Source organism: Vidua macroura, chromosome 14 (assembly GCF_024509145.1).
Source record: "Vidua macroura isolate BioBank_ID:100142 chromosome 14, ASM2450914v1, whole genome shotgun sequence".
Classification (NCBI taxonomy): domain Eukaryota; kingdom Metazoa; phylum Chordata; class Aves; order Passeriformes; family Viduidae; genus Vidua; species Vidua macroura.
This window is the reverse complement of record NC_071584.1, coordinates 9,388,329-9,413,406: the sequence shown is the minus strand read 5'-3', so window position 1 is coordinate 9,413,406 and position 25,078 is coordinate 9,388,329. Positions and strand designations below refer to the sequence as shown.

The window sequence follows — 25,078 nt, the reverse complement described above, 5'->3', positions numbered from 1 at the left end:
TTATGTAGATTTCTGGAGAAATGTATTTTAAGGGCACTGTGGCAGGCAGTGAGTTTCTGCTATATTTGAGCTGTGTAATCTAAGAATTGGAAACCCCATTAGCCAGTTAGTAAATTCTTGGCTTTGAAAATCTTCCAGCAGACAGATTTTGCTGGAGCTTTATTCTAGAGGTACTGCTCTAGCAGAAGCTCCTTTCAATGTTTTAATCACAGCAAAAAAAAAAAAAGGTCTATTAAGAAATGCAGCCAAAAAAAGTCTCTTAAGAAATGCCCTACTTGGTGGAGAGGCCAGGAAAAAGACCTTCAGTTTGCAGTGTTCAGTATTCAAATGCAGTTTTGCAGCTGTCAAGAGTTTCTCTGCTCCTCAATTTTTCTAGGGTTTGCTTAACTTCTTGCTTGAAAAGTATATTTTCCTAGACACTCAATGCATTAATGTGAGCTGCAATCATCATGAGCACAGTGGTTATGATAGTTTTGTCTTAATAAGAGTGATCTCAACATGGACATCATTTCGATGGGGTAAATAATTCCCAACACATGCAGACTATAAAGACACTGGGAGCTTGTTATCGACTGATGTCATGGGGAGAGCCTCGTCTCTTCAGCCGGGACTCATCAGTTTATAAAGGTCTCCAAAAGACATCTGACTTTGAAGTCAGAAGAAAAATCAGGGTGGGAAAAGCTGGTGTAAGTTCTTAAGTCTCTGTGGGCTTTGACCATAATTATCAATAGAATCTTTCAGTTGCTTATGATTGCAAAAGAGACTGTAGGCCAAATTAATAAGAAAACCTGCTTTTTTTTTAGTTTTGTTTGTGAAAACAATCCATAATTTATAAACTTACTGTTTCAAACAAAACAGCAGCTGGAGTTTTATTTCCAGAATTCTGGCACATTTGCTGAAGCTCAAAATCACTCTTTTTTATTATTTTTTTTTTTTAATTTTGACTTTGTTATCATAATTTACATAGTGTGAAGTGAGTGAGAAGGGCTACTGGTAGGATTTGGTTGCATAATTGTACACCTGGTTTGCATTAATATAAATGAAGTTAAACTTAGTGAATAATCAGTTCTGATTGTAAACATCCTCTAACGCTTTTTAATGTTGTCATTGGACTATTTTTGAAAGGACGCCACTGCCTGGCTAGATCTAAACCCAAGGATTTTGTGAGACTTAGCTTATGTGGATTTATAACATGGAACTCAAAGTAAGGGAATATTTTCTAATAGCAGAGAATTGAAAACATGATCTCAGATATGAAAACTCAGCTTTCTGGAACATATCATCTCTTGGAGTTGTATACGTGTCTCTAAGAATATTTTTTTGGTTAACTAAATAACCACATTTAGAATTTAATCTTCCTTTTTCTAGAAAGACCTTTGTGAAGATTGATTAGTTGGTGACTGTTGTCTATTAGGTTATGGATAGCTATGCAGCCATAACTACAAATACTTCTATATAATGTCTTTTTATTTCACTAAGGGAAAAGCTGGCCCAAGAGCTCACTTTTCTTGTTTGATGTTTCTATAACACTTCCCATTCCACCCTAAGTACACTAAGAAAAGTTTGTGTAGAAACTATTTCAGTCCCTATTGAACTGCAGCTACCACAAACTGCATTTAGCAGCACAAACCACACTGCCCAACACTTAGTACAGGAAATGAAAAAAAATGCCATGGTAATGTCAAGCTCGATGTGTTAACTGGCTCTTCCCTTTTAGAGATGTGGAACAGAAATGTCCCAGTACATAAACCTAGACTAGACATAACCATCTAGTACATAAACCATCACTAGACTTCTATTTATACCTCTATAATTAGATCTCAAATTCATTGTCCCATCCTAGCTGTTGGCAGAGGAGAGAACTGAGCTGGCAAGAACCAGGCTAGAGCAACAGTTCTGTCTAGGGAACATGAGTGACTGGGAATCTGTGAAAAGTATAAAATGTACCTTTGGTACACGTGAATTTCTAGAGTATACTACAGTGGGTTTAATGCCAGCACAGAATGTATCAGTATGACCCCTTTTTAAAGAGATTGGGATTATTGCTGTTTCCATCAGGAATAGAATACAGTTTTAATTTATTGTGGCCTTGACACACCTGATTTTGTGGTGGTGTGATCCTGGAACAAACAAAGTTTGTTTGAGAGAAAGAGGAATGTAAATCTATAGGAGATAGATTTGATTTTGGTGGAGTTGTTTGGTGGGTGCTGTTTGTAGTTGTTAGCTACATGTTATGCTTAGTGAGATGTACTGTCTCTATCTTTTGAGCTGAGGTCACTTGAGGACAGACTGGGAGTTTTTACTTTAAGTGGTAGTGCAATCAGGCTCATTGCATTTACTGAATGAACTATCATCTGGTGTGCCTACATTAAAAACTGTTTTGCAGGGTTAAGATCAATTACTTGTTTTTGCTTTGGATGTTTTGCATTCTTGCTCACGGTTGGGTTGGTGTTATGTGAGAAGGGAGGGTTGTGGGTACGTACTCATATACTCATGTAGCTGCAGACATACTTTACCCAAAAAGTAAAACAGTCCAAAACCTCAGATCAAAAGATGAAGACATTTTTTAAATCTCTAACAAAAGCAATAAATGAAAATAAGGATTAACTTTGTCAATTTTCACCCCTCCCTCAATAAATCACTAAAATCTTGGCTTTTATCTTAGATGGATAACACAATAGGCACTAGAGCACACCAACATTACGCAAATACTTCATGTGCTATCAATTATTTTGGAAGGAGTCATCATCTGAATTGTGAAATGCTTTGACCTTTTTTTTAATGAATAGTGTAGGAAGAGGAGAGTGTTAGTTAGGCTGACACATTGTTTCTCTTTTACTTGTCTGGGTATATTTCAAAGTGTTCAGAAGAACACAGCAGTGACTAGGGCTCCTGCCTCCATACCCAGCCCCTCCTGACCTGTGGAGTCATGTGGAGTCAGAGCTGATCCTGTTACGTGAGAAGGGGATAGGAGTGAAGTGAGAAATCAAATTTAGGGTGCTGTTAAAAAGCATTTGGATGTTATGAAATCAAGAGAATACATTCAATGAGGATGCAGCTCTGCAACCCTGACAGTTGATGACTTTCAGTCTTCAGCTAGTAGGAAGGTGAATGCCTCTGATGGAGTTAGGAGAGCAGAGCAGGCCCATGTGCCTGGAGTGTGTTCTCATGGAAAGGATTCTCCTAAGAGACTTCTAAAATGAAAAGATAGCCAAAACGAAGATACAGGGTGTGATGAAATAACAGCAATCAGTTTCATTAGAAATTTCCAGAGATATTCTGGATTTCAGATTTGATGTACCTACTGATTCGAAGTGATTTACTTTGAACACTCATCTTTGCCAAGGCTGATATTCTCTGTATTAGTTAACACTGCCAGCCATGTGTGAGTTACATTTTTCCCCTTATGTTTCTGAAAGCCATCTCATTTTTAGGCATTAGCACAGATTGATTCCATCAACATTCCCCCAATTATTTTGAGCTTCAGAATATGTTTTGCCCGTAAAGCAGTAAGTCCTGTACTGTTCTCTTAGTTGGCAGTGCTTGATTTCTTCTTAGGTTGGTTTCCATATATGGATGTCAATGCTTTGATTTTCAAAATTAATCTTGCTGGGTAGGTGAAAGCTGAATTAAATAGGGTATTTTCCAGTCTGACTCTTCCATATCTCAGTATCAATTTCACAGCAGGCAGTCATGCACTGCACACAGCTGGGCACATGGCTTCAGACTTTCTCTGAGGTGGCAGCAGCCACCTGCAAACAGGGAGCTGAAACCAAACATCTTGAACAAACAGCACCCTATGCAAACCATCTTATTTTATTATCAACTTCAGAGTTTATTAATTTATCAAACCAGGTCAAAGTGATACAAGTACATAAATAAGTACAGCAACAGACGTACATCTCATGAAGAGAATGCAAAACATGACACTGTGTATTTTGTTGTCTTTAGTGACCAAAAACGCAACACTGCATTTTACTAAATGATGCTTATGACTGCTTTTTGCTTTTCTTAGGAAGTGTTTATTATAAAATAAATATACAATCTGGATTCCACCAGTCCTGTCACAAATCCAAAAAAGCAGGTTGCCTTCCTCGTAAAAAAAAATTACAAACACCGTACACTTTCCACTTAGTCTTTTGCCACCAGCTACTGCTACAAACGATGCCTTTTAGGTGAGAAATCAACTGCTGGTCTTCTCACCAGAGAACACTACAATTCCTCAGAACCTCTTCTTAAACATTTATAATAAAAATTTTACAGTTCTGCAGCACATTTCAACCCAGTAGTTTCCATGTGCAATCAGTGCTTCTCATGCCAAACTGCTTCTTCTACAGTTACACTGCAGCTCTGATGCAGTGAGGTTTTAGGGCCTTTGTTTAGATATGCTACACCCCTTTCCAACACCAGGACAGGACTTATGGAAGCTGCAGTCCCCTGGAAAGGTGGCAGGACAGTTCACTTAGTTCTCCTTTTCATGAACAGTGATAGAGGATTTCTTTTAGCCAGGTGTTCCTGCATTTCAACTTGCTGCACTTTCAATAGCCTGTATGCCCAAATCTTATCTGCTCTCTGTCCAGGCCTAGGGAGAGCAGGGTGGTCCTGACATCACCCTGTATGTTTTCTTCTAATTCCCTTCAGCCTTTCTTTCACCTTCATGTCTGTTCTTCTCACTTGCTCCTCTTTGTTAAGAAGCCCTGCATCCTACTCCTCCTGAGGCCCGCACTGCTGATGGAGACTGCCAGGGTCTGCTGCCCACGCCAAGGATCCCCTCACAATGGTGAAGCTCTGCCTGAATGGGCTTTTGGCATTCAGTACCAACCTCTCCCACAACTTCATCCCTTTAGGAAAGTGGACACCCTTGAGTGCTGTCACTGGCAGAATGACAAATCTCAAAATCCTTGCTGTCACTGTTGATTTCACTCCCTGTGAAGCCCCAGCCCCCAGCTCAGGCCATTTCCATAAAGCTTTGTTTCCTAGCATGTGTTTAAACAGCACTATTCCTGTCTGCTTGTGGAGTAGAAAATGGGAGCAAAAGCAGGCAGAGTCACTTGCACTTGGGATTTAATCCAATATTGCAGCCACGGGGCAGTGCAGGATTTTCGTTTTCGAATTGTTACAATTACTCTGCAGATGAAAGTCTCCTCTCTTAAACACACTGCAGATGTGCTATACTAAATTTAACAGAATCTCTCAGATTTGAGGTTTTTTCCTGAAGATAACAGCTGTCACAACAAGCAGCTGTTTGTTGTGCTCTACAAGCCTATAGCTGTTTGTTGTTTGTCATGGGAGAGAGTTGTTCTTGAAACATGAGAATTGAGAGGTCACCCTCAGAAAAATGAAGATTATGTTTGTAACAAATCAGAACAAATAAATTAAGTTCTTCACAACTTTTAAGGTATTATTAATTGTGAGTTTTAATGCTTGAGGTGTTTTGAAAATACTGCAAGTACTTCACCACTTTCTGCCACATCACTTTAGAAGGTGGTTTACCAGCCAATAGCATGTGTAAATAGGGCCCAGAAGAATGAAGTTATTAGGGCTATGATGGGGAGCTAACACTTTTAGAGAAGTGGGTGGAAGAAACAGTGAAAACCACTTGAAAGCCAACATTTGCTCCAATTGCTACAAAAATATATTGATTGCCACTAACACCTGCTGTTCAGTTTATGGACTTTGTTTGCTCAACTACAAGAAATCATCCCAAAGGCAGGCTGCTAAGGAGTCTGTCAGTTTAAATCTGGTTTTTATGTCTCCAACATGAGTATTGTATCACTCGTATTTTTCCTCCACTACTACAAGAAATCCATGAGTCATTTCAACACCAGAAATGGTATAAATTCAGGACAGGATATAATGCTCCCATAGTTCCTACACATTTATTAGGTGTCCTTCTTTTCATTAGTTTGAATAACTTGCCAAATAATAAGAGTAAAAATGTTCTGTTTTCTCTTTTTAACTTGTAAAGAAATGCAACTCTAGGAAAGCACAGTCTTTCTTTCTCCTTCCCCCACCAGTAACACAGAGCCTTCTAGTCTTTTGGAGGAGATATTTGAACAGTTGACACAGACCACTACACATAAAGCAGCAGATTTGCTGTGCATGATGTGAATAATTACTGCATTATAGTTTTGGGGTTTAGGGCAACTGCTGACTTAAGCAAAATAAGCCTGCAGTCCAGCTGCAGATCCAAGTTTTCAGAAGTTTTCTTGTGTTTTTCCCTCCAGTGCTGTCTTCCTTAACAGTGACCCTTTTCAGACTTTTCAAGGTACAAAACCTTTACCAAATCCTCGAGCTCAGTCCTGCACACTCTGCTTTCACACATTTGGCTGATCTGAGCTTCTCCCTCGCTAAATATTTTCCACTGGCCTGAAAACAAAAACACAAAGGAGACAGATATTGACTTAGGAAAGGGCACAGGGACTTTGAAGACATTTACAAGCACTCTGCAAAGCAACTGATTCACAATGGTCAAAGAGGGAATGTCCAATCCTCCCATGGAAAATATTCAAAGCATCTTACAACCATGTAACATATTCCATGCAAAATAACTTTGTTAAAAAGAATAAATATGGATCAGACTATTACTATTTTCTTTAATTAAGTAGTCCTGTAAGTTGGCTCTATTTATTCAACCATTTTATGACACTGGATACCCTGGTAAACCAAAGTATTTAAAAGCTGGGAAGCAACACAGCTGAATGCTTCATTGTGCTGTTAACTCCTCCTACCTGTGCCTAATACAAAGTGTGATGGAAAATAATATTTCTACATATTTATGATAGTGGTAATAGAAATGCATGCTGTCCTGGTAACTAGAATACTACTGGCTACTAGCATACATTGCAGATAACAATGAAAGCTTATGGAAGGCTGACAGCAAAAAACTAGGGAAGTTTTTATATGAAAACATATCTGTATTTCTATAGGTCTGTAACAGTTAAGAATATATTATTTCTGGAAAAAAGACTTTTTAACTAGGAAAAAAGTTATAGAAAAAAATTTCAAGTTGTAATATGAAAGAACTAGGAATTAAAAATATCTATATCCTATTTCAGTTAGCAAATTAGCTGAATTAGTAATTGTTAACTACTGTCACAATCCCAAACTGGACGAAATACAAAAACCAAATTGAATCAAGAGTGATAAAAGTAGTGCATGTCCTTTCATAAAACACATTTTAGTAATGAAGATGTTGTTAGGAACATAGGAAAGTAATCTTTCAAATGCAACATAAGTGCACGTAGAACCCCTTTGAAAAGATCTGAATTTTTTTCCCTTCTAAATTACTTTCTAAAACACTGGGGTAACTTGACATGTTGCATAAATAAATCCAAATTCTGCAGCTGTGCTGACATTAGTCATATTTCTGACTTACGCTAGCATGGGCAGAAAAGATCCTATATTGTACTGTATTAAAACACAAGAGACTAAGCATGTACACAAACTACTGTTATATGTATCTATATTTTAAATTGCTGTATTTTGATTACTTAAATCTCAAATTATCAAATATTGTGATCATATACTAGAGGAAAATTCAGTATATCCACTTGACTGGGATGAGTAACAGAGAATGTTTTTCATGGCTATGATTATATGAAGAGTAAAAACCTCAGTAAGTCAGAATTTACTTACTGAGGGTTGTCCTTGTTATCAGCTTGAAGTAAGGAAGTCCTTCAAATTCTCTCTTGGACAATTTTTCAACATAGAGGTGATGCAGAATCCCTTCAGAAAAGAAATGAGAAGAGCATGTTACTGGAAATGTGCCCATTGTTCTAAACCTGGAGTGTTGTCCTGCCTTTTTGTAAAATTTTCAGTCTATGCGTTTTTTAATTCTGTTTCTCCATCCCTCTGTGTTTTTTGCTATTCCCCTGTAGAACTATTCTCCTGTGAAACTGGAATTGCAGTGAGTTTGTGAGGGGTGTGAGAATTAGCCAATTCTTTCCAAAACACTGAATCCTTCCTAATTATGAGTAAATGTAAGATTATAACAAAAGCCAAAAGTCCCAGTGTCTTGGAGTAAAACAGCATAATTCTGCAGTAAGATACCATTTTGAGCCAGCAGGCAACATGACTGTCAAATCATTATTAGGATTTGTGGCTTTTTAACACACAGGGTAGTTGTGAACCACCCAATGTTCTGTGATTTCTTTTCTGCTCCCACTTTGGCCTTGGCTTTCTCCTTTAAAGCATCTAGAGATGTATCATTTCCATGCAAAAGTGTGCACTATATGAGGGTTTCCTATGAGGATCACATGCTTTTTGCTTAAATTAGACAGAGATTATTTTTATGAGGCTGGAGATAATTTTTATTACACTGAAAGTCCATGATTTGCAGTAGTGCTTGGGCTTCTGAATGCTTCTCTATTTTGTTCTAATTTTACCAGTTAATCTAGTAAAATATATTGTTTCCATCCTTAATACATTTTTTTGCCCATATCCTGTATGTACTATCATGGATGTATCATCACTATGGCAGACAGGGCAGACTGATTTCAATGGAAAGCTTTTTGCTAAGAGCCATCCAGGCACTTGTTTCAAACCCTACTACCCATTTATCTGCAATAAATTACACAGAGTAATACTGAAAACCTGTTTGTCATTGTGCTTTTGTTCCCAATGAAGGGTAGGAGTTAGCAGACTACAAATTTGTGTGTTTCTAATGAGTTTTGAACAGAAAAAATCGAGTATGTTGGAAGTGGCTGTAATAGTGATATCCTAAAGAGCCAAAAGAACAGCAATCTAAAATGCTTGGATCTGTAAATTGTCCTGGGATTTTAATGGAAGATGATACACTGTTTAAAGAGAGAACTTGCTCAACTCACCTCTTCTAATTGTCCACACATGTATTTCTATTTGAGGTGGCTTTTCAATCTCTATTGCAATTTTCCTGATGGTTTCTCCTTCCTCTGTGAAAATGGATTCATAGACAGGAAATGTCTCTTTCCCACAGAAGTAATCTTTGTTGTCAAAGGTTTGACTTGGCACATCTTCTGTTTAAAAAACAAAAAGGACAGAACACATACTACAGCTATAATCAAGTCCTCCAGAATTTACTTGGCATCAATAGCCAAGAATGGTTAGTTTGAAAGTAGAATTTTCATTTGTATTGCCACACAAATCCATCTCCAGCTGTTAACACAGACACTTAACAGTGTTCTGCCAGGTTCTGCTAGCCTGTCCTTGGTGGTAAGACAGTATTTTTACTTGTAATCCAGTTTCCTAAGGGAATGAGCTGTGTACAGCAATGTGGTCTGGGAGACTCCTCACCACTTTTGAACCTGTTGTCTACTTTGCAAGCATATTTGAAATTGTGTTAGAAATCTCAGGGTAGTAAAAGAACTAAATGAAATTTGGTCATTGGTTAGAGTGAAGAGACCCAAATTATTGTTTTACTGAGGAAAAGAATCTATGAGGTTTGCATTTTGCTTGGCAGCAGCCATGTGGCCAGTTCAAGCCTGAGCCAGCCACAGCACACATTATCTCTTGCCCACCTGGTAAAGCTGTAGAGCATAAGTAGAAATTGTAATTATTCTGTTTGCAATTAAAAGTTGGACAGGAATATAAGAGAGATGATGCAACTTAGAGGCTCAGATCACTGTTTGTAGAAACGCCTAATAATTAATAAATCTCCACATGTACAAGACAGACTGCAGGAAAAGGTTCAGCTTTCTTAAAAATGGGCACATAGGATCTCCAAAAACAAGGCAGTAACCTCCTTTTTGCCATTAATTTTTCTATTGAAGCCTGTTAGCCAGGCTTTGTTGGCTGTTCTTCCAATGAAATCTGTGGATCTCTGCTTCACAAGTCTCCAAAAGACCTAGATACACACCTCCTGCCTGCCTACTGCCACTGCATCATGGTTTTCCCCCAGGAAACAAGTCTAGCAGGAGAAGATGGGAAGTGTGCATTCTACGAATGTTTCTACGTGTGGCTGAGCAACTCATTTCCTCAGAGCATCCTTGCCCAGTGCATCACCAAACACATAAATGGATACATAAAGGAACAGTTTAAAGGCACATAAGGGAATTGGACAGTCCTTTACCTTTTGTATTACATGAAACATGGCTTTTCATTTGGCAAACCATCAGCAGAATCCTTTTAGGAGATTTTTCACCAGCTGTAAGCATTTATTTTAATAATGTCTACGTAAGTTTTATCATTAGTGCAGCATAGACACAAGGCTAAATCTGTGATAAGTTAGTATTTATTTTAAGGATTAAGTTATGTAACTGACACCAATCAGAGTTTTGAATCCTGGTACATTTTAAAAAGCAGAAATTACGTTATCTCCACATGGATTTTACAAGCTAGAAAATTATTTGAAGGTTCTGTGGGCACTGTGGTAGGGGAAGGACAGGGCCTTTTGGCAGTAATGAACTTTCTGTATACATTTCTGTAATATTCTCTTTGGAAATGAGCATCAAGAAGTCACGTTAACAGCAGACAGAAAGGCAGTGACTGCTGAGGACATGTGCCAGCAGCATGTCCCTGTGTGAGGAGCAGCAGCAAGAGGAGAGGTGGCCAGGCAGCTCTGCCTGTCTCACACTGAGGCCTCTGCACCACACTGGAACCACACTGCTGCCGTTCACATCAGAGCTTGTGATCAGGAGCCTTGAGCCAAGCCCTTTAACATGCACAGCAAAAAGGTGGTCTGTGATCAACTTTGTTTTACCTGGACAGACTTTACAGCATTTTCCTTCTACTTTCTGAGGGTATTTGCAGGGATATTGTTCTGGACAGTGAATTTTCTTACATTCTTGTTTGGTGATGTTGCAGGTGCACAACACACACTCTACGATTCCAAAGGCCCGGAGATTGGGATGCCAAGATTCACCATGCGAGTATGTTTTGCCATTTGAAACACAAACTACAGAAGAAAAGAAAAAGAAGAAAAAGTTCAAGAGGAAAAGGTAGCTCACTTGCTACCTATCTATAAATATCCATTTGATTCATGCACATTGTTTAAAGTGGTGTCTCCATACATCATCTGTTAGCATCTCAGGCCCATTTCTCTGCTTTTTAATTTTAACTTATAGTTCCTTTACTTAAAATGAGTCTAAGCCTGTGGCCACCCTTTTCTGAGCAGTTTTTCCTTGATGCCAACTCTGCTGACGCTGATGTCCATTAGGTTTTGAGGAAAACGGTGAAGGTCAAGTGTCTGACTATCTCCCCTCCCAGTTCATGCATTTCAGTTATGCATTAACCAGCTTAGAAAACTCACTCCTTCCCCTCACATTCTCAGTCCACACACAGGACACAGCCTGCTACAGTGGTTTTGGCTGTATTTGAATCGAATTTGGAGATGAGAGGTTCATGTCATTTGCTACTGAGTCATCTGCACAGCTCCAGCCATTTGCTGAACGCAGCCTTTGCAGTGAGAGCAATGCTATCAGCTGGCTGGATTAGTGATACCTGGGCCTTTTATTGCTTGTACATGTGAGTTCTGCTACGTAGCACACAGAAAAAGCACAGAATACTTGCAAAATGGAGTTTAATTCCTTTGTGGAAATATATATGTCGATAGGTATATAAATTCATTTGGCTTTTGGAATCACAAGAAAACTTGAAAAGATTCATTCGGGACTGAAATTTCATTCCAAAAGCTTCTAAGAACTTCAGAATATTTATTCATCAGAGCCCCTGGGAGTCAGAGAAATACAGCTGACACAGAGAGTGGAAAAATCCATGCCTGGTAGAAGCCACTTTGGGTCACCCAGCAGTTGATGGGAATTTAATCACTTTACACCATGTTTCCATTTGTCCTATAAATCCTACTTCTTTCTTTTTAAATATTTTATAAACACAAAGAAAAATGCAAACTAATCCTAACAAGGTGAAAGAAAGGGCACTGCTTGATTTCTAAAAGCAACAAAAGTGAAGCTGGGATATGTTGTAAATATTTCCAATTCTTCTAATATGCCATCATTTTTTTTCATGTTTTTATTTGTAAAATATGTTCCTATTTTGCCTGTAACTTTCAAAAGCAATTTAAATTTTATCTGTAATCTGAAATTTATATCTAACTGGTAACAGATGTAACCAACTGGTTTATATATTTTAGTGAGTTACTGAGATTTATGGGGAGTGTTTTTTGCAAAGTCTTTCATGAGCTTAGGCTATCATTTGGTTAGTAATTTGCTACTTTTTAACTCTTTTTTAAGACCTGGGATTTTTTTAGAGATAGGAAACAGTTTTGTTTCTCAAATGAAAGTAAAGTTTTATCTGTATACTAAAAATATGGGAGAAAAAACTGTAAATTAAAAAATTGGCAAGTACTCAGCTGCTCAGCAGGCTTCTTACATGCTTAAATAGCATAATATTGCTAATTTTAAAGTCCATGCTTCCATGGACTTCTTTTCCCCCAGCCAGAATTCCCCAGATCCTTTATGGCCATAAATACTTCCTGAGTTCTCCCTGACAGGTGAAGGGATAATACATGACATTGTATGGATACATATTCTCTGTCTTTTAAGAGTTTTTTGACACAGAACAATTAAATAAGTACTCTGAGGCAGGAGACAAAGACTCTAGTACAAGCCAAATACTGGCAAATAACTTCCAGTTACCCTGTTTTTAGTGCTCTTCATGCTCGGAATGATAAATCTGTATCCACACAACCACATAGTATTTGCATGTCAGAAGAGCTGTGAGTTTGTTCTTTAACTTGTTGAAATATGTCTCAAGGGACATGTGCATTAATTACTAAAACACTTGTTAATTGCACAGGAACAAAAGAAAACACATGGTCAGCATTCCTGTTTCCATCATGGGGATCTCTCAGACACTCTCCAGGCAGTGAGTCTCTGAAGTTATACTGCATCCAGAAATATGCTGCTCATCTGTATGTCCTTTATTTGCTGAAACAAGTCAGTTAGAAATTGCTTTGATGATGTCTTCATGTGCAAATTACATGTCAAAGACATTGCACTGTGTGGAGATTCCTGCTCCTAGATTCACCATAAAACACTGGCATGATCTGAATGCTTTTTCATGCTTGTTCAGGTGGATAATAAAGATCCTATAGCCAACATTCCTTCTGTTAGTTAATACCTTAAAAGATTAGTTGGACCTAATACAAGGGATTTTAACTCTTTGTGGTAGTTTCTAAGTATGCTGACTGGCATTTATGGATAGATGCTCTTCTGAGCATGTGTTTTTACAGCTACTTCTTTCATAGCTTCCTAGGCCTGTTCCTGTAGACCTCTGTTCAAAGAGGTACACCCTCTATGGGAACTGAGCATCCCACCCTTTTTACTGTACAAAACCTGCTGTCCCACTAACTGGTGAACTACTATTTTCCCTTTATTTTTGTTCTTCCTGTAGTGCATGAGGAATATGACTTGAATATGGTTTGCCACATGGGCTTAAAATTCTGCTGTCCCCCAAACGCTGCATGTCCTACATTCTAGTAGCAGAAGGCATTAAAAGATTCTTTAAGTGAGAATCATTACATTGGTTAAATTTGCCTCTCTACAGCTCAGGCATTCAGTACAGGCAAATTGCCTACTCTGCCTCTTGTGTTAGTCACAGGGGAGGGAGATCATCCCTTGTGTCCCACTGCCTCAGGAAACTTGTTTAAGGTCGGGAAAGACATGAGACTGTCTTTCATGAGAATAATTTGCTAAGTCTCAGAGGCAGAAAACCTCCTGATGCTGTGGCAAAGCTTTCTGGTCTGAGATTTGCCAGGCAGTTGAAATATAAGCAGCTATAAAAGTTACAAAATAGGAGAGAGTGTAAAGAAAATAGCCACAAAGAATTTCCTCCAGGACAAGTCACAGTGTGAACAAGTTAGTGAATCTAAAGGCATCATGGTGTCCTTTGTGGCACAAAGCACTCACTCCCCTGGCAGCCACCACATGAGCTCTCAGAATTATGGGGCACAATCCCACAAAGTAACTCAGAGAGCAACACTGCTTTTGCAGAGTGAAATGCAATATTGTACGTGTAGGCAGAGTTGATCTCAGTCAAGAAGAAATTTCATATCCTCAATAGCTTATTGCTTTTGCCTCTCTGATTTGCATCAGAATTCTCAATACCACTGAGAATTTTCAAGATTCTGCTGTATATTTTGAGAGGTTTTTTTGAGCTCTAGCTGACTGATTCCTGACCCAGAGCAATACTGGAAGAAGTGCTTGTCTTTACCTCGTCCGTGCCTGTGCTTGTTGTTGATGACGATCTGTACGATTGTTCCTGAGGCCTGCTGGGGATCTGGGAGTGCTCCACGGTTACTCCTGGCACTGGGAAATCGTGGCATGCTGACTGCCTGCCTGGCAGAGCTGGGTGACAGCTCGTAATGGGAGCGATGGTAGGAGTGTCTCTGTTTGCAGACAGAAGGAGAGCAGGAGAGTGAATGTCTCATTCCAATGAGCAAGGGGTACGAGTAGGGAACGAGTACTGCTGGACTAAAAGTAGGTGTAGTAGTGCATAGCATGTTTTCTAAAAACACTGCTTCTTTTCAGAGAATCATTTTCCAAAATGCCCATGAACCTGAAGGTTTCATATTACAGCCCTTATTTTATAGATATGATTCTTCCCACTCACCCAAAGATCTGCTGGTTCATGTATTTAAGTGGTGCACCTACTGCTTCAATGCGCTTCAGATTCTCTCCAAATGCTATTACAAAAAATAATCTCTTGAGCAGTAAGTTGTTAATGGATACTTTTACCACCAAAGACAGTGAAGCTCTATAGTAAATATATATGTGTGTATGTGAACTGGGAAGCAAGTATTTGCAGTTATTATTTAAGAGCAATTTACTGTAAATTTTATTCTTATAGAGCATATACAGAAAAAAAAACAAATCCAGAGACTTCAGGAGCTCTTGCTCTAATTCAGCATAATTCATGAATTCAGGTTGAGTGAAAGAAACCTGTTTTGGGCTAGATTCACAGAACCCAGAATGAGGCAGTAGGTATTCAGACCCATTATCATCCTGTTCTTTTTTTTCCCAATGTACTGCCATGAACAGCACAGCAAGAAAGTATGTCTTTAAACTGTAGGTCCCACTTACAGCTTCCCTGTTGGCTGGCTGCCGGAATATGTCTCCATCAGAATGTTCCCATGATAATTCTCCATCTCCTGTACATGAAGCAGAACAGAATCCATTAGAGGAGTAACTGTGCAACACTTTGGGAGATACAGAGGGGAAAAGTCTCACCTGGCTTTACAGCTGTTTTAGGGTCTAGTCAGTAGCAGAGGAATGAATTTGAAAATCAGCAAATTTTGATACTAATATATTTGGCCATGCAGGGAGCAGAAACCGACTCACAGTTTCCTCCCCATGAGCTGTGCTAGATCTTTGCAAATATTTTGTTTAGGTTTTCATTTCATAGAAAACACAGAGGTGAGATAAAAGAGCTTCTGCCATACTGTAAAGGACAAGGTAGATTATGAGATAAATGATCATTTTAACATTTTTAAATAAGAGCAGTAGACAGAAGAATACATTAAAAAAGCCCTGGATCACTGCAGACAGTGGGTTGCCTCGAGTGCATAATCTGATGTAATCTCACCTTTCATATGGAAATGCTAATGAACCAGTTTCTCATTAGTGACTGTGTCTGATATGACTGATTTCTCCAGTGTAAGGCTGGTTTACTGCATAGCTATGTTTGATACTTTGAAAGTCAGATTGATTTTTCTAACTGGAATAAGCTGGTTTCAGATACAGCTCAAATAACTAGCTGGTAACTGACATCAGACAATTAACAAGGATTTACTTTAATTAACTGTCAATGTATTACATTTAAAACAGTGTATCACTGTATTTCCTGCTGGCAACAGAACTATCACTTTGCTTGTTTGAGATCAGGTGGCTTCACAAGCTGTTTGACTGGCAAGGAGTTACAAGATTTGTAAAGATACTGTGGAGTAACATGGAAAAGCAGCAAAGAATGAGGAACAATCTCTGTGCAAAGGAGCACTGCAGAGAGATCCTCACCCTTGTTCTGTCTGAGGTGACGTGTTCATGCAGCACAGAGCACTGCCCTCCCAAGAGATCAGCTCAGGTCCTCCATGGTGCCACACATAAATTAATTACCACTGCATGGTCCCCAGAGTCAGCAGCTTTGTCACCCTGCTGCACTGACAGGACTACACAGCTTCTGTGCAGACCTCATTCCTTCAAACTGCACAGGGCTCTCTCTGCATCCTGCTGCTTTATTAGCACTGATGCACTCTCAAGTACCTTCTTGTGGCTCAGCCCTCCACTGCTCAGAGCTTTTGGTTCAGTTTGTGCACTCAGCCAACTCCTCAGGTCGTGGGCTGTGGGACTATGCTGGTTTGTGTTTCACATCTCTTGCACCATAAGGAAAATTACACAACCAACTAGATAATATCCTTATTTTTACCATGCAATAGTATTGAGTTCAAACAAGCAGAATATCAAAAGAATGCAGCAGCACAAAGGTGCAAGCTGGGGAGATTTTCAAAGCATCCTGGCATCACCGATGTTATGAGTGGCACTTCTGAAAAGCACAGGTACCTTTAGGTGCTTATCTGCATCTTTGAGAACAGGCATAGATGCTTAGATATCCTGGAAGTGGTGGTTCAAATGCCATAATACTAACAGTGAGATAAAATACATTTAGAAATTCTCAGACACTTTGGGCTTTTAGACAGACTGAAGTCACCTGAGTATTGTCTGACACCTAATTTAAATTGGAGTAATTGCCCTTGCCTCTGAATTGAAATTCTCATGTCTTGCACAACTTGAGTAGGTCTGCTAACTTGTCAGATAGAAGCTCATCTTTTATTACAAAGCTTCTCTACTCAGAGTAATGGCAGCTACCTCAATACATCATTTGAAGCCTTGATGCATTAGGGGGATGCAACTTTATCATCAGAGCATTCTCACCTTGCTTCAATTTAGGAAAACAAAGGTAGCAATGTTACCTTGCTGGCACTCATAGAGCAATTTCCCAACATGCATTGGATTGTAATTACATGGGAAACTTGCAGACAGTGTCCTGAGTGACAGTGCTGGTGCACAGACAAGGTTCGGAAAGGGGAAGGAGTAAATTCAGAGCCTGTCCTTCTGTGACTTGAGTTTCAACATACCTCTGCATACTGGACAGCAGGACTCTGGAACAGAAACTGGGAAAGAGCAAGTTAACTTGGGACAAGTCTTCAATCCACAGTACACATTTCCTTCCTGCCAGTAAAACACAAAAGGGAATTTAGGAGTTGTTGATTATCTGGTACTGTATATTCTTTTTTTTTATGGACATGCTTATATCTGTGTTCACATAAATGCCACTCTATGCAAAAGCAGAATATTAGATTAGAACAGTCTGTTCAGTACTTGGCCTATGAAATCATTAGTTCATGAAGAATATGATGATGATTTTATGAGAGGAAGTAGAGAGCTGCCAGTAGTTGATACTGAAGAGCTGCTTGGATTGAGATGTTTTGGTTCAGACACTGGCTCTGAAGAGTCACTGGGTGACTGCTCAAATATACTGGATTTGAATTGTGACATCTCAGGAATGGCTCTGTGGCCCAGTGCCAGCTCAGAGCCGTCCCCTCCCAGCCTTGGGGCTCTTTACTTATCAGCTCAGTCTAAATGAAATCAGTCATTGGTTTAGTGCTATATTTTCCAGTTAGGTTGAAAGGAAATATTCTATATATGCCAAGCAGCAATATTTTACCTGCTGCCTCTGCACTGCAGTCACAGCAAATGCAGGGTATGCATTGTGTACTGTGTTTAAGAGGTCGTCTGGCATTTATTTACCAGGTACTGCACACTCTCACCAGCTCTGAGCACTCTCATGAGTTTCAGCATTAATTCTCAATTCCCAGCCTTTGCTATGCATTGCTTGTATTTCAGTGTCACATCTAGAAAGGAGAACTGGAGTATAGACAGAGCAGGGATCTGTCAAATCATGTTACTTACTGAGCAGCTGCACTGGGCACACTGGTTTGCTTGCCTGTTTTGGAAAAGCCCCTCAGCCACGAACATTTCTCCATGGTGGTAGGTGGTGCCATTGTATTCACAGGATTTCCCAGTGATTTTGCTGCTTACTGAGAAAAGGGAATCTTCTGGAAGCAAGGGGAAAGGAACATTTCATGCAAATATTCTTAAATATATAAGATATAAATATATCAATACAGGGGAGCAAAAACCTCCCTTCTCCCTCATTTCTCTTTATTATGGAAGGACAAGTTTTGTAATGCTGCAAAGTACTACTGATATCTTGCTGAACTTTGGTAAATCACACTTTGAGGTAACTGACCCAGTTATTTCTAGTATGCTGATGACCAACTGCAATGCCAGCACTAATGGCCCTGTCTCAGGCTGCAGTGTTTTCCCTTGTTCTGCAGCATTTGGTATTAGGACAGAGGGGTGTGGTTATGTGCCTACTTGTTACAGGTACATGGCTCTTTCATGCTTTAATGTAAAAGGCAGTAGGTGCTGCATACACACAGAATCCCACTATCAACAGCGTTGTTCTAGCAGGGTTTCCCCCTTCTTAGTACTGAGTACTGATATAGGGTTTTTTTTTAATGATTTCTAGTATTATAGCCCAGAGAGAACTTAATTGCAGGTTAGCAAGTTGTGCCACAGGGCATGGATGATTCCCTGCCATCCACGGGCACAAACCTTTTGGTAGAGGAGCAACAGTAATGATGATGGGACTGCCAAGAGAGAGCTATGTACAAAGTAAGTGTTTGTTCCTAGTGGCTTTCACAACTCATTGCTGCTGCTGTTTTCAAAACAGGCAAAACTTGTCAAAGGCAGATGCCAAAAGCTAACCAAAAGTTGATTTTTCTCTGACATGCATTTTAATGTCAGATGTGCAGATGAGGGAACTTTGTTTGCAGAATTCGGTGCATATGACAAAGTGACAATATATGGCAGTGTCAATTCAACTCTGAGACCTCCTGCTTCAACTCAGTATCATATTGAGTTCTGCACCACATGGGTTAAATGTTTTTCTAAGACGTACAGCTATCCATACCTTATACTAAAACATCCCCTGGATTGTTTAGCTATTAGCAGTTGATAAACTGTGCAAAAAGAGTAGACTTTACCCATGAAATGTAAGTTACTTGATACGGCTTGGGCAGTGAACCTGGCACTATATATTTATATTCACATGAATTTAGCATCTCAGCATGAGAAAAGACATTTCAAACAAGGGCTCTGTGGAAGTAACAATGGAGTGTTTGTTCTCTGGAGCCCAAATCACAGCAAATTTAAAGGAATGCAGCTGAAATTTCAATCAGTGTGTTTGGGCTTTCACATAAAAGAAACCTGACCTGAATATTCAGGTATTCGTATAGTCCCTTTCATTACCTATCAGCTAAACCTGGAGATTTTTTCTGTGAAACCATGACACCACAGAATGTACGTTTTTCAGCTGTGAGCTCAAGTGTAAAAGCAGTTTTCTGCTGGTACGTACTGCCATTAAACACAGCCATTTAATTTTCCATACAAGCATAAACTAATTACATTGGTCCATCAAATATAATACTTTAAATGGTAAATGTCAAATCTGTCTTTGGAACATACATGTACTAAGCATTTGAGAGTGTATGGGGTCAGAAAAGTCCATTTTGTAGGAGACTGGTAGAAGTCAGCTAGTCAGGGTTCCTTGCCTGATATTTCATTGCCTGACACACTTGGTATTTGCACTCCCACAGTTGAAGCACTGGATACATCATTATTTCAATGCAATCAAGAGTGTTGAATGACACCTTTCCAAAATCTTATAAAGAGTACAGAGCCCTGACAACATCTGTGTTTGGCACAGAAGTGCATTGCTTTTGGCACTTGCTGTATGGTTTGCTAGCAATACAGTCTGGAATGGCAAGATGTATACTCTAATTAAGACATCCTTTGAAAGTCATCAGCAAAAGATTCAATTGACAAATTCAGCTACTATTTAGGCACAAATATTGGGAAACATGAATAAAGAGGCACTTTTCAGGACTGTGATGCCTCCCAAAACTTAAAACTCTTTCTTGGGTTTTCTGAATCATCTCAGGGAAAGCGGGAGGAAAGACTGACAAACTATTAGTTATCTCCTTGCCCCCTGGGCAACTGGAAGAGCAGAGGACTGGAAAGAAATTAAAATGGAGGGAGAAATGAAAGGATAACACAGATGGCCCTTGACTGGAGACAAGGCCCTGTTCACACAGCCTCTGCAGGACATTGCTGTGCCCATGTGGGATGCCTGTCCAAAGCAGTGTGTGGCTTGTGGTCTGACATTTGCTAAGACCAATACCTGAATGACTCACCATGACTCTTCAGAGTGTTGGATGAAGACAGTAAATTTTACTGCAGATTTATCTTGGTATATGCCATATCACTCAGTTCTGTAGGAAATCACCAAATGCCCTTAAACTGTGGCTTCTAAATAAGGAAGGAGAATGGTGAAACTTCTATTGCTTAAAAAATGATGGCAGAGAGAGTTGCACTAGGTAGTTGTTTTCATCTATGTTTCTTTTAATCAATCACAGAGGTTGGCCTGTGACAGCTAAATCATTACATGCAGCCCAAAACACATGTACCTCTGCCTGTCTGAATTTGGGATGAAATTCTATGGCTGTTTTAAACCAGAGAATCACAGGATCATTAAGGTTGAAAGGACCATTAAGATCGTCAAATCCAACTTTCGACTTAGTACCATCACCGTGTTCACCACTAAACCATGTCCTCAAGTGCCATATCCACATGTTTTTTGAACACTTCCAGGGATGAAGATGCCACCACTTCCCTGGGCAGTCTGTTTCAATGCTTCACAACCCTGTCCATCAAAACATTCAAAACATACCTAATGTAAACCTGCCCTGGTGCAACTTGATGCCATTTCCTCTCATCCTGTCACTTGTTACCTGGGAGATGAGACTGACACCCACCTCACTACAACCTCCTTTCAGGGAGTTGAAGTCTTATTTGATAAAATAATTGTAAGAAAAGTCAGTTTCAATTACAGGACATAAGTCTATGATTTAAGTCCTGCTTAAAGTCCTGTGCTATACTGCACAGACCTGTCCATATGGTCATCTTTTAGCACATTAAGCGGCTGGACATATTTCATTATTGCACAGAGTCAGGTCTGAAAGAAGTTTTCAGATCAAGACCACATTACTTGTTATTGCAAAAAAATATATACAGTCATTTATTGGAGATGGCATATTGAAGAGCACAACTGATCCTCTCCAAACACAGCATTTGCCTGGAGCTGCAAGGAAGATTTGTTTATTTTCTGTGTCCAAATATAATTTCTGTCTGGTGCAGTCTCTCTCTCTGTCTAACTTTGCTGGTGTGTGACTGATTTTCTTCAACTGAGACTTGGTTTCTTTCCTAATGCTTTTTAAATCAAGGCTAATTAGAGGAGTTCAGACTCCCCCATGATATCATATTCTCCTGTTGAATGTGAAATTAGAGTCATTGTGGATTGTTTTAATAAGTGCCACGTTTGAGCTTTGAAAAATTTTGTCATTAATACTGATATCAGCATACATTATTCTGTGCCTTAGAAAAGACAGGTTAGAATCAGATTAATTAACTGCAAATATACTGCATTGCTCAAAGCTCTATTTGTAAACCTTGCTTCCTAATCAGGACTGTTCCCAAAGCTTTATCTGGCATTTTAATGGTGCTGACTAACATTGCTTTAATTAGCTGCCTCTGTGAAGTACCAGGCAAGCCATCTGTGTGAATCCTTTTAATTAACTGGGTTCAATCTAAGGGTTTTTCCTGGCATTCTTAGCATGTCAGTGGAAGCAACACACAATGTATAGGGTAAAGATGTTATAGCATCAATTGTAAAGGAAATATCTCTGTTTCTGTGGTTGGCATTTATTATGTAAGGGCTCAAACTTCTGTACACAAGTTGAGAGGCCATGCTTATATTTGCCTACAATTTTTTGTGTGATCAAGACAAGCCCATGAGTCTGCAATATGGATAGCAGTGATTTATCACCATCATTAGCATGAGGTAATGGCAGGAGCCAAGATCTACAGCCTGGGATTCACATGACCTGATATGAATTTCAATTTATCCTGTAAGTAACTTTAGAGGTTAAATCTGGCTGAAGAAATCCTTCAGATTTTACAGAGAACAGAATACAACTGTATCAAAAATGGATTGGCTTCAAAACAATTCTTTTTTTAAAAGCAACTGGAGACTACAGTGGCTATGCCTGAATGCTTATATCCAAACATTATTCTCTTCCAAACATGGGATTCTGTCCAGCTTCTTTTGTCTACCTGGGCTGTTTTTCACTGATGTCCCATACTCACAAGGTAAATTCCAGGCTTGATGAAGCCAATAGAAAGGTTTCCTTCAGGATTCAGCTAACATATGTGCTTGAATGCTACCTTTTTGAGATTGTACTGTGAGGAACTGTTGATCTCTACAAAGGATTTGTATCAACTAAGACCTGTAGTACAACTTGGTGTGAAAGTCAACTCTGAACTAGAAGTGCATACAGGTATAGTTCACAGATTTCATGAATTGTGGTTCCTTTGACAGAGCATGCAAAGAAACAGTATGGCAAAAATTTTGCCATGAAGGGATGCTACCTCAGGGTGAACTGCAGCACCAGTGCGTTCCTGATAGTCTGACAAAACAGTGTTAGATATGAATTTCATAAACCACAGAAATTTTATGGAAATTTTATGGTTCAGTGGAATCTGCTCCAATCACATATTTTTTCATGGAAGACTGTCTGGGTTCCTGATGGTCTGCCCATACTTGAGGTGTCCAAGGGCCAAGGTTTGAGTGAAGAGTCAGAAATGTACACATACCCAACTTTCCAGTCTTTTGGGAAAAACAGATTCTCTATCACATGGATCACAGTCAGTTTTGGAAACACCATCTTTCAGTTTTCTATGTTTACAATTCTATTCCTTCCTGGATTGTTATAAAAACTTGGTCCTGAGATGCTTTACCCTTACTTGGGTATAAAGCAGAAGAGCATCAGTTATTTGTTACTAATCCCTTGAATAGCTTAGACAAATTCCATGGGCAGTTCCTGATGTTTAAAACATTGGTAATTTCTGCAAAAGTATTTATGTGCAGAGTGAAAAGCAGTAACCAGCTATGATCTAACCTTTTGGGAAATAGGAGATGACTTATTTGAGGAATGGCTTTAGGATCCAGGCCTTACTACAATCAATTAAGTGCTGAACTTGGATGCTTCTGGATAAAGATAAGAGGTACAGGTATAATTACTAATGAACAGTTTAGGACACTACCTAACAAACTGGGAAAACCACCTTAGAATCAGTACAGTCATGGCATGATAATCAGTAAAGTGTTTATGATGTGACATCTGAAAGACAAAAAAATCAGCTGCTCTTGGGCACTCCTTGCCACTGGGGACAAGGAGACATCTGGGCTTTCTGACAGTCACTGTGCTTAGCTGTACTGACCTGCAGTCAGTGGCAGGCTGAAGTTGAGTGTCCTCCTGAAATGGAGACTGCCCTCATTGGCCCATGAAGGCACAAGCAAAGCTCATGCTACTCATATCCCTCAGCAAGGTCTGCTGGGACCCTGCACAGCACTTCAGCAAGGGTCTGTGGGGTTTTATTGGATCTCTAGGAGGTGCTTTCCCTACAATATTCTGTCCGTTTGTGTTAGTACTTAACACTCTCACTATTGCTTATTTTAGTATCAGAACATCTGGCAAAGAACATTTTCTAAAAATCCTACAGACTCTTGGCTTGCTGACTTATAAACTATTTTTAAACTGCAACATTCAGAATCACCTAGTGTCATTTAATGAAAAAGATATGCTTTTAGTGTCCAGCAGAAAGGCGGGGTGCCCAGCCTGACTTGGCTTTTACAGTTTGTCTATTTTATTAACCACCCTTATGAAAACAATCTAGTGCTAAACAATATGAATTTAATCACAAGGTCTAATGCCTTAAGAAACTTACCATACTGGGAACTGTTTTGCAGATAGTCTGGTTTTTTTGTTGTTTTTTTTTTTTTTAAAGCAGACAGATGATAGATTATGAATTTGAATACAGAGAGGATTTTATGAAACATATTTTCTGAATCAACACAGAGCATAAGCATGTACAGACCAAGAGACTGAGGATTGTTTTGGCACCATATTCAGTAGGGAAGCGATTGCGTTCTGTTGTAACTCCGGCACAACTGTTTGCACTGACATCTCTTCTGCACATTTCCTAGTATTCCCAGTGAGTTCTGCTACTTAACGTACACAATTGGAAGTGTCAGTTTAGTTTCAACAGGGACTCTAGAGCTCTCTGGGATGTATCCTGGTGCAGGAAACTGTCCTTGGACACCAGCTGGCCAGTGATCTCACATGCTGTTTTCTATACCCCTCAAGTTGTAACAGCATCATGCAAGGCTACATTATTGTCCTTGTAACTTAAAATTTGCCTAAGAATTATAGGTTACCCATTCAGAAGCCACACATAAAGAGCAATCATGAAATAAAACACAATTCTTGGAAATGTGCAGACCACAAGCATTTCTAATGCCAGAGGGGAACAGGACTTGAGTATCAAAGTACCTCTTCCTATTTTGCTTATTGAAAATTCTGTGAAACTTGAATCAACTCAGGCACACACACTGCCCAACACAAGTGGGCAGTACTTTCATTACCTGACATCTGCTTTTGGAAGACTCTTGGCTCAAGTAGGAGTTGCACATACCCCTAGGTCTCTTTGTTAAAAATATATAGTTAATTCTCTTTCATGGAGTCCAGGTCTTTTCCCTAGAAACAAACTATTTGGTAGGGTAATGTACACGCAGAAAGATACAGGGATGATTTTTGTCTACTAAGTCTCTTAGTGGTTTTCATAGCAGTGTTAAAGGCTCACAAAATAGACTTCATGCTACTCTGCAAAAGATTAATTCCAGGAGGCCCCAAAATACTGAATCAGTCTGGAATAACAGTAATGAGATAACTTATTCATGTGCAGAATCTGAATGGCAAATAGATTCAAACTGAAAGAAAGTTGGTTTAGATTAGATATTAGAAATAAATTAATTACTGTGGGGATGATAAAGACCTGGCACAGGTTGCCCAGAGAAGCTGTGGCTGCCCTATCCCTGGGACTGTTCCAGGTCAGGCTGGGCAGAT

At 39.3% G+C, this 25,078-nt stretch overlaps 1 protein-coding gene and 1 long non-coding RNA gene across 5 annotated transcripts in view; one reads left to right on the top strand and one right to left on the bottom strand.

Annotated features, from left to right (window-relative positions):
- LOC128814260 (uncharacterized) overlaps positions 1–13,036 on the top strand; it is a 70,475-nt gene extending 57,439 nt beyond the window's left edge. For all 3 annotated transcript variants that reach the window (XR_008439327.1, XR_008439325.1, XR_008439326.1), the window contains exons 5-6: positions 10,783–10,916; positions 12,733–13,036. This is a non-coding gene — a long non-coding RNA (uncharacterized LOC128814260). The remainder of the gene's footprint in view (positions 1–10,782; positions 10,917–12,732) is intronic.
- CHRDL1 (chordin like 1) overlaps positions 3,812–25,078 on the bottom strand; it is a 38,149-nt gene continuing 16,882 nt past the window's right edge. The window contains exons 5-12 of one of the 2 annotated variants that reach the window (XM_053989923.1): positions 17,901–18,046; positions 17,066–17,159; positions 15,018–15,085; positions 14,149–14,323; positions 10,679–10,873; positions 8,829–8,996; positions 7,639–7,728; positions 3,812–6,369 (exon numbers count right to left, since the gene is read on the bottom strand). In XM_053989923.1, coding sequence (XP_053845898.1) covers positions 6,239–6,369; positions 7,639–7,728; positions 8,829–8,996; positions 10,679–10,873; positions 14,149–14,323; positions 15,018–15,085; positions 17,066–17,159; positions 17,901–18,046 — 1,067 coding nt within the window. In that variant the 3' untranslated portion in view covers positions 3,812–6,238. The remainder of the gene's footprint in view (positions 6,370–7,638; positions 7,729–8,828; positions 8,997–10,678; positions 10,874–14,148; positions 14,324–15,017; positions 15,086–17,065; positions 17,160–17,900; positions 18,047–25,078) is intronic. The other variant, XM_053989924.1, reaches the window with a different exon arrangement.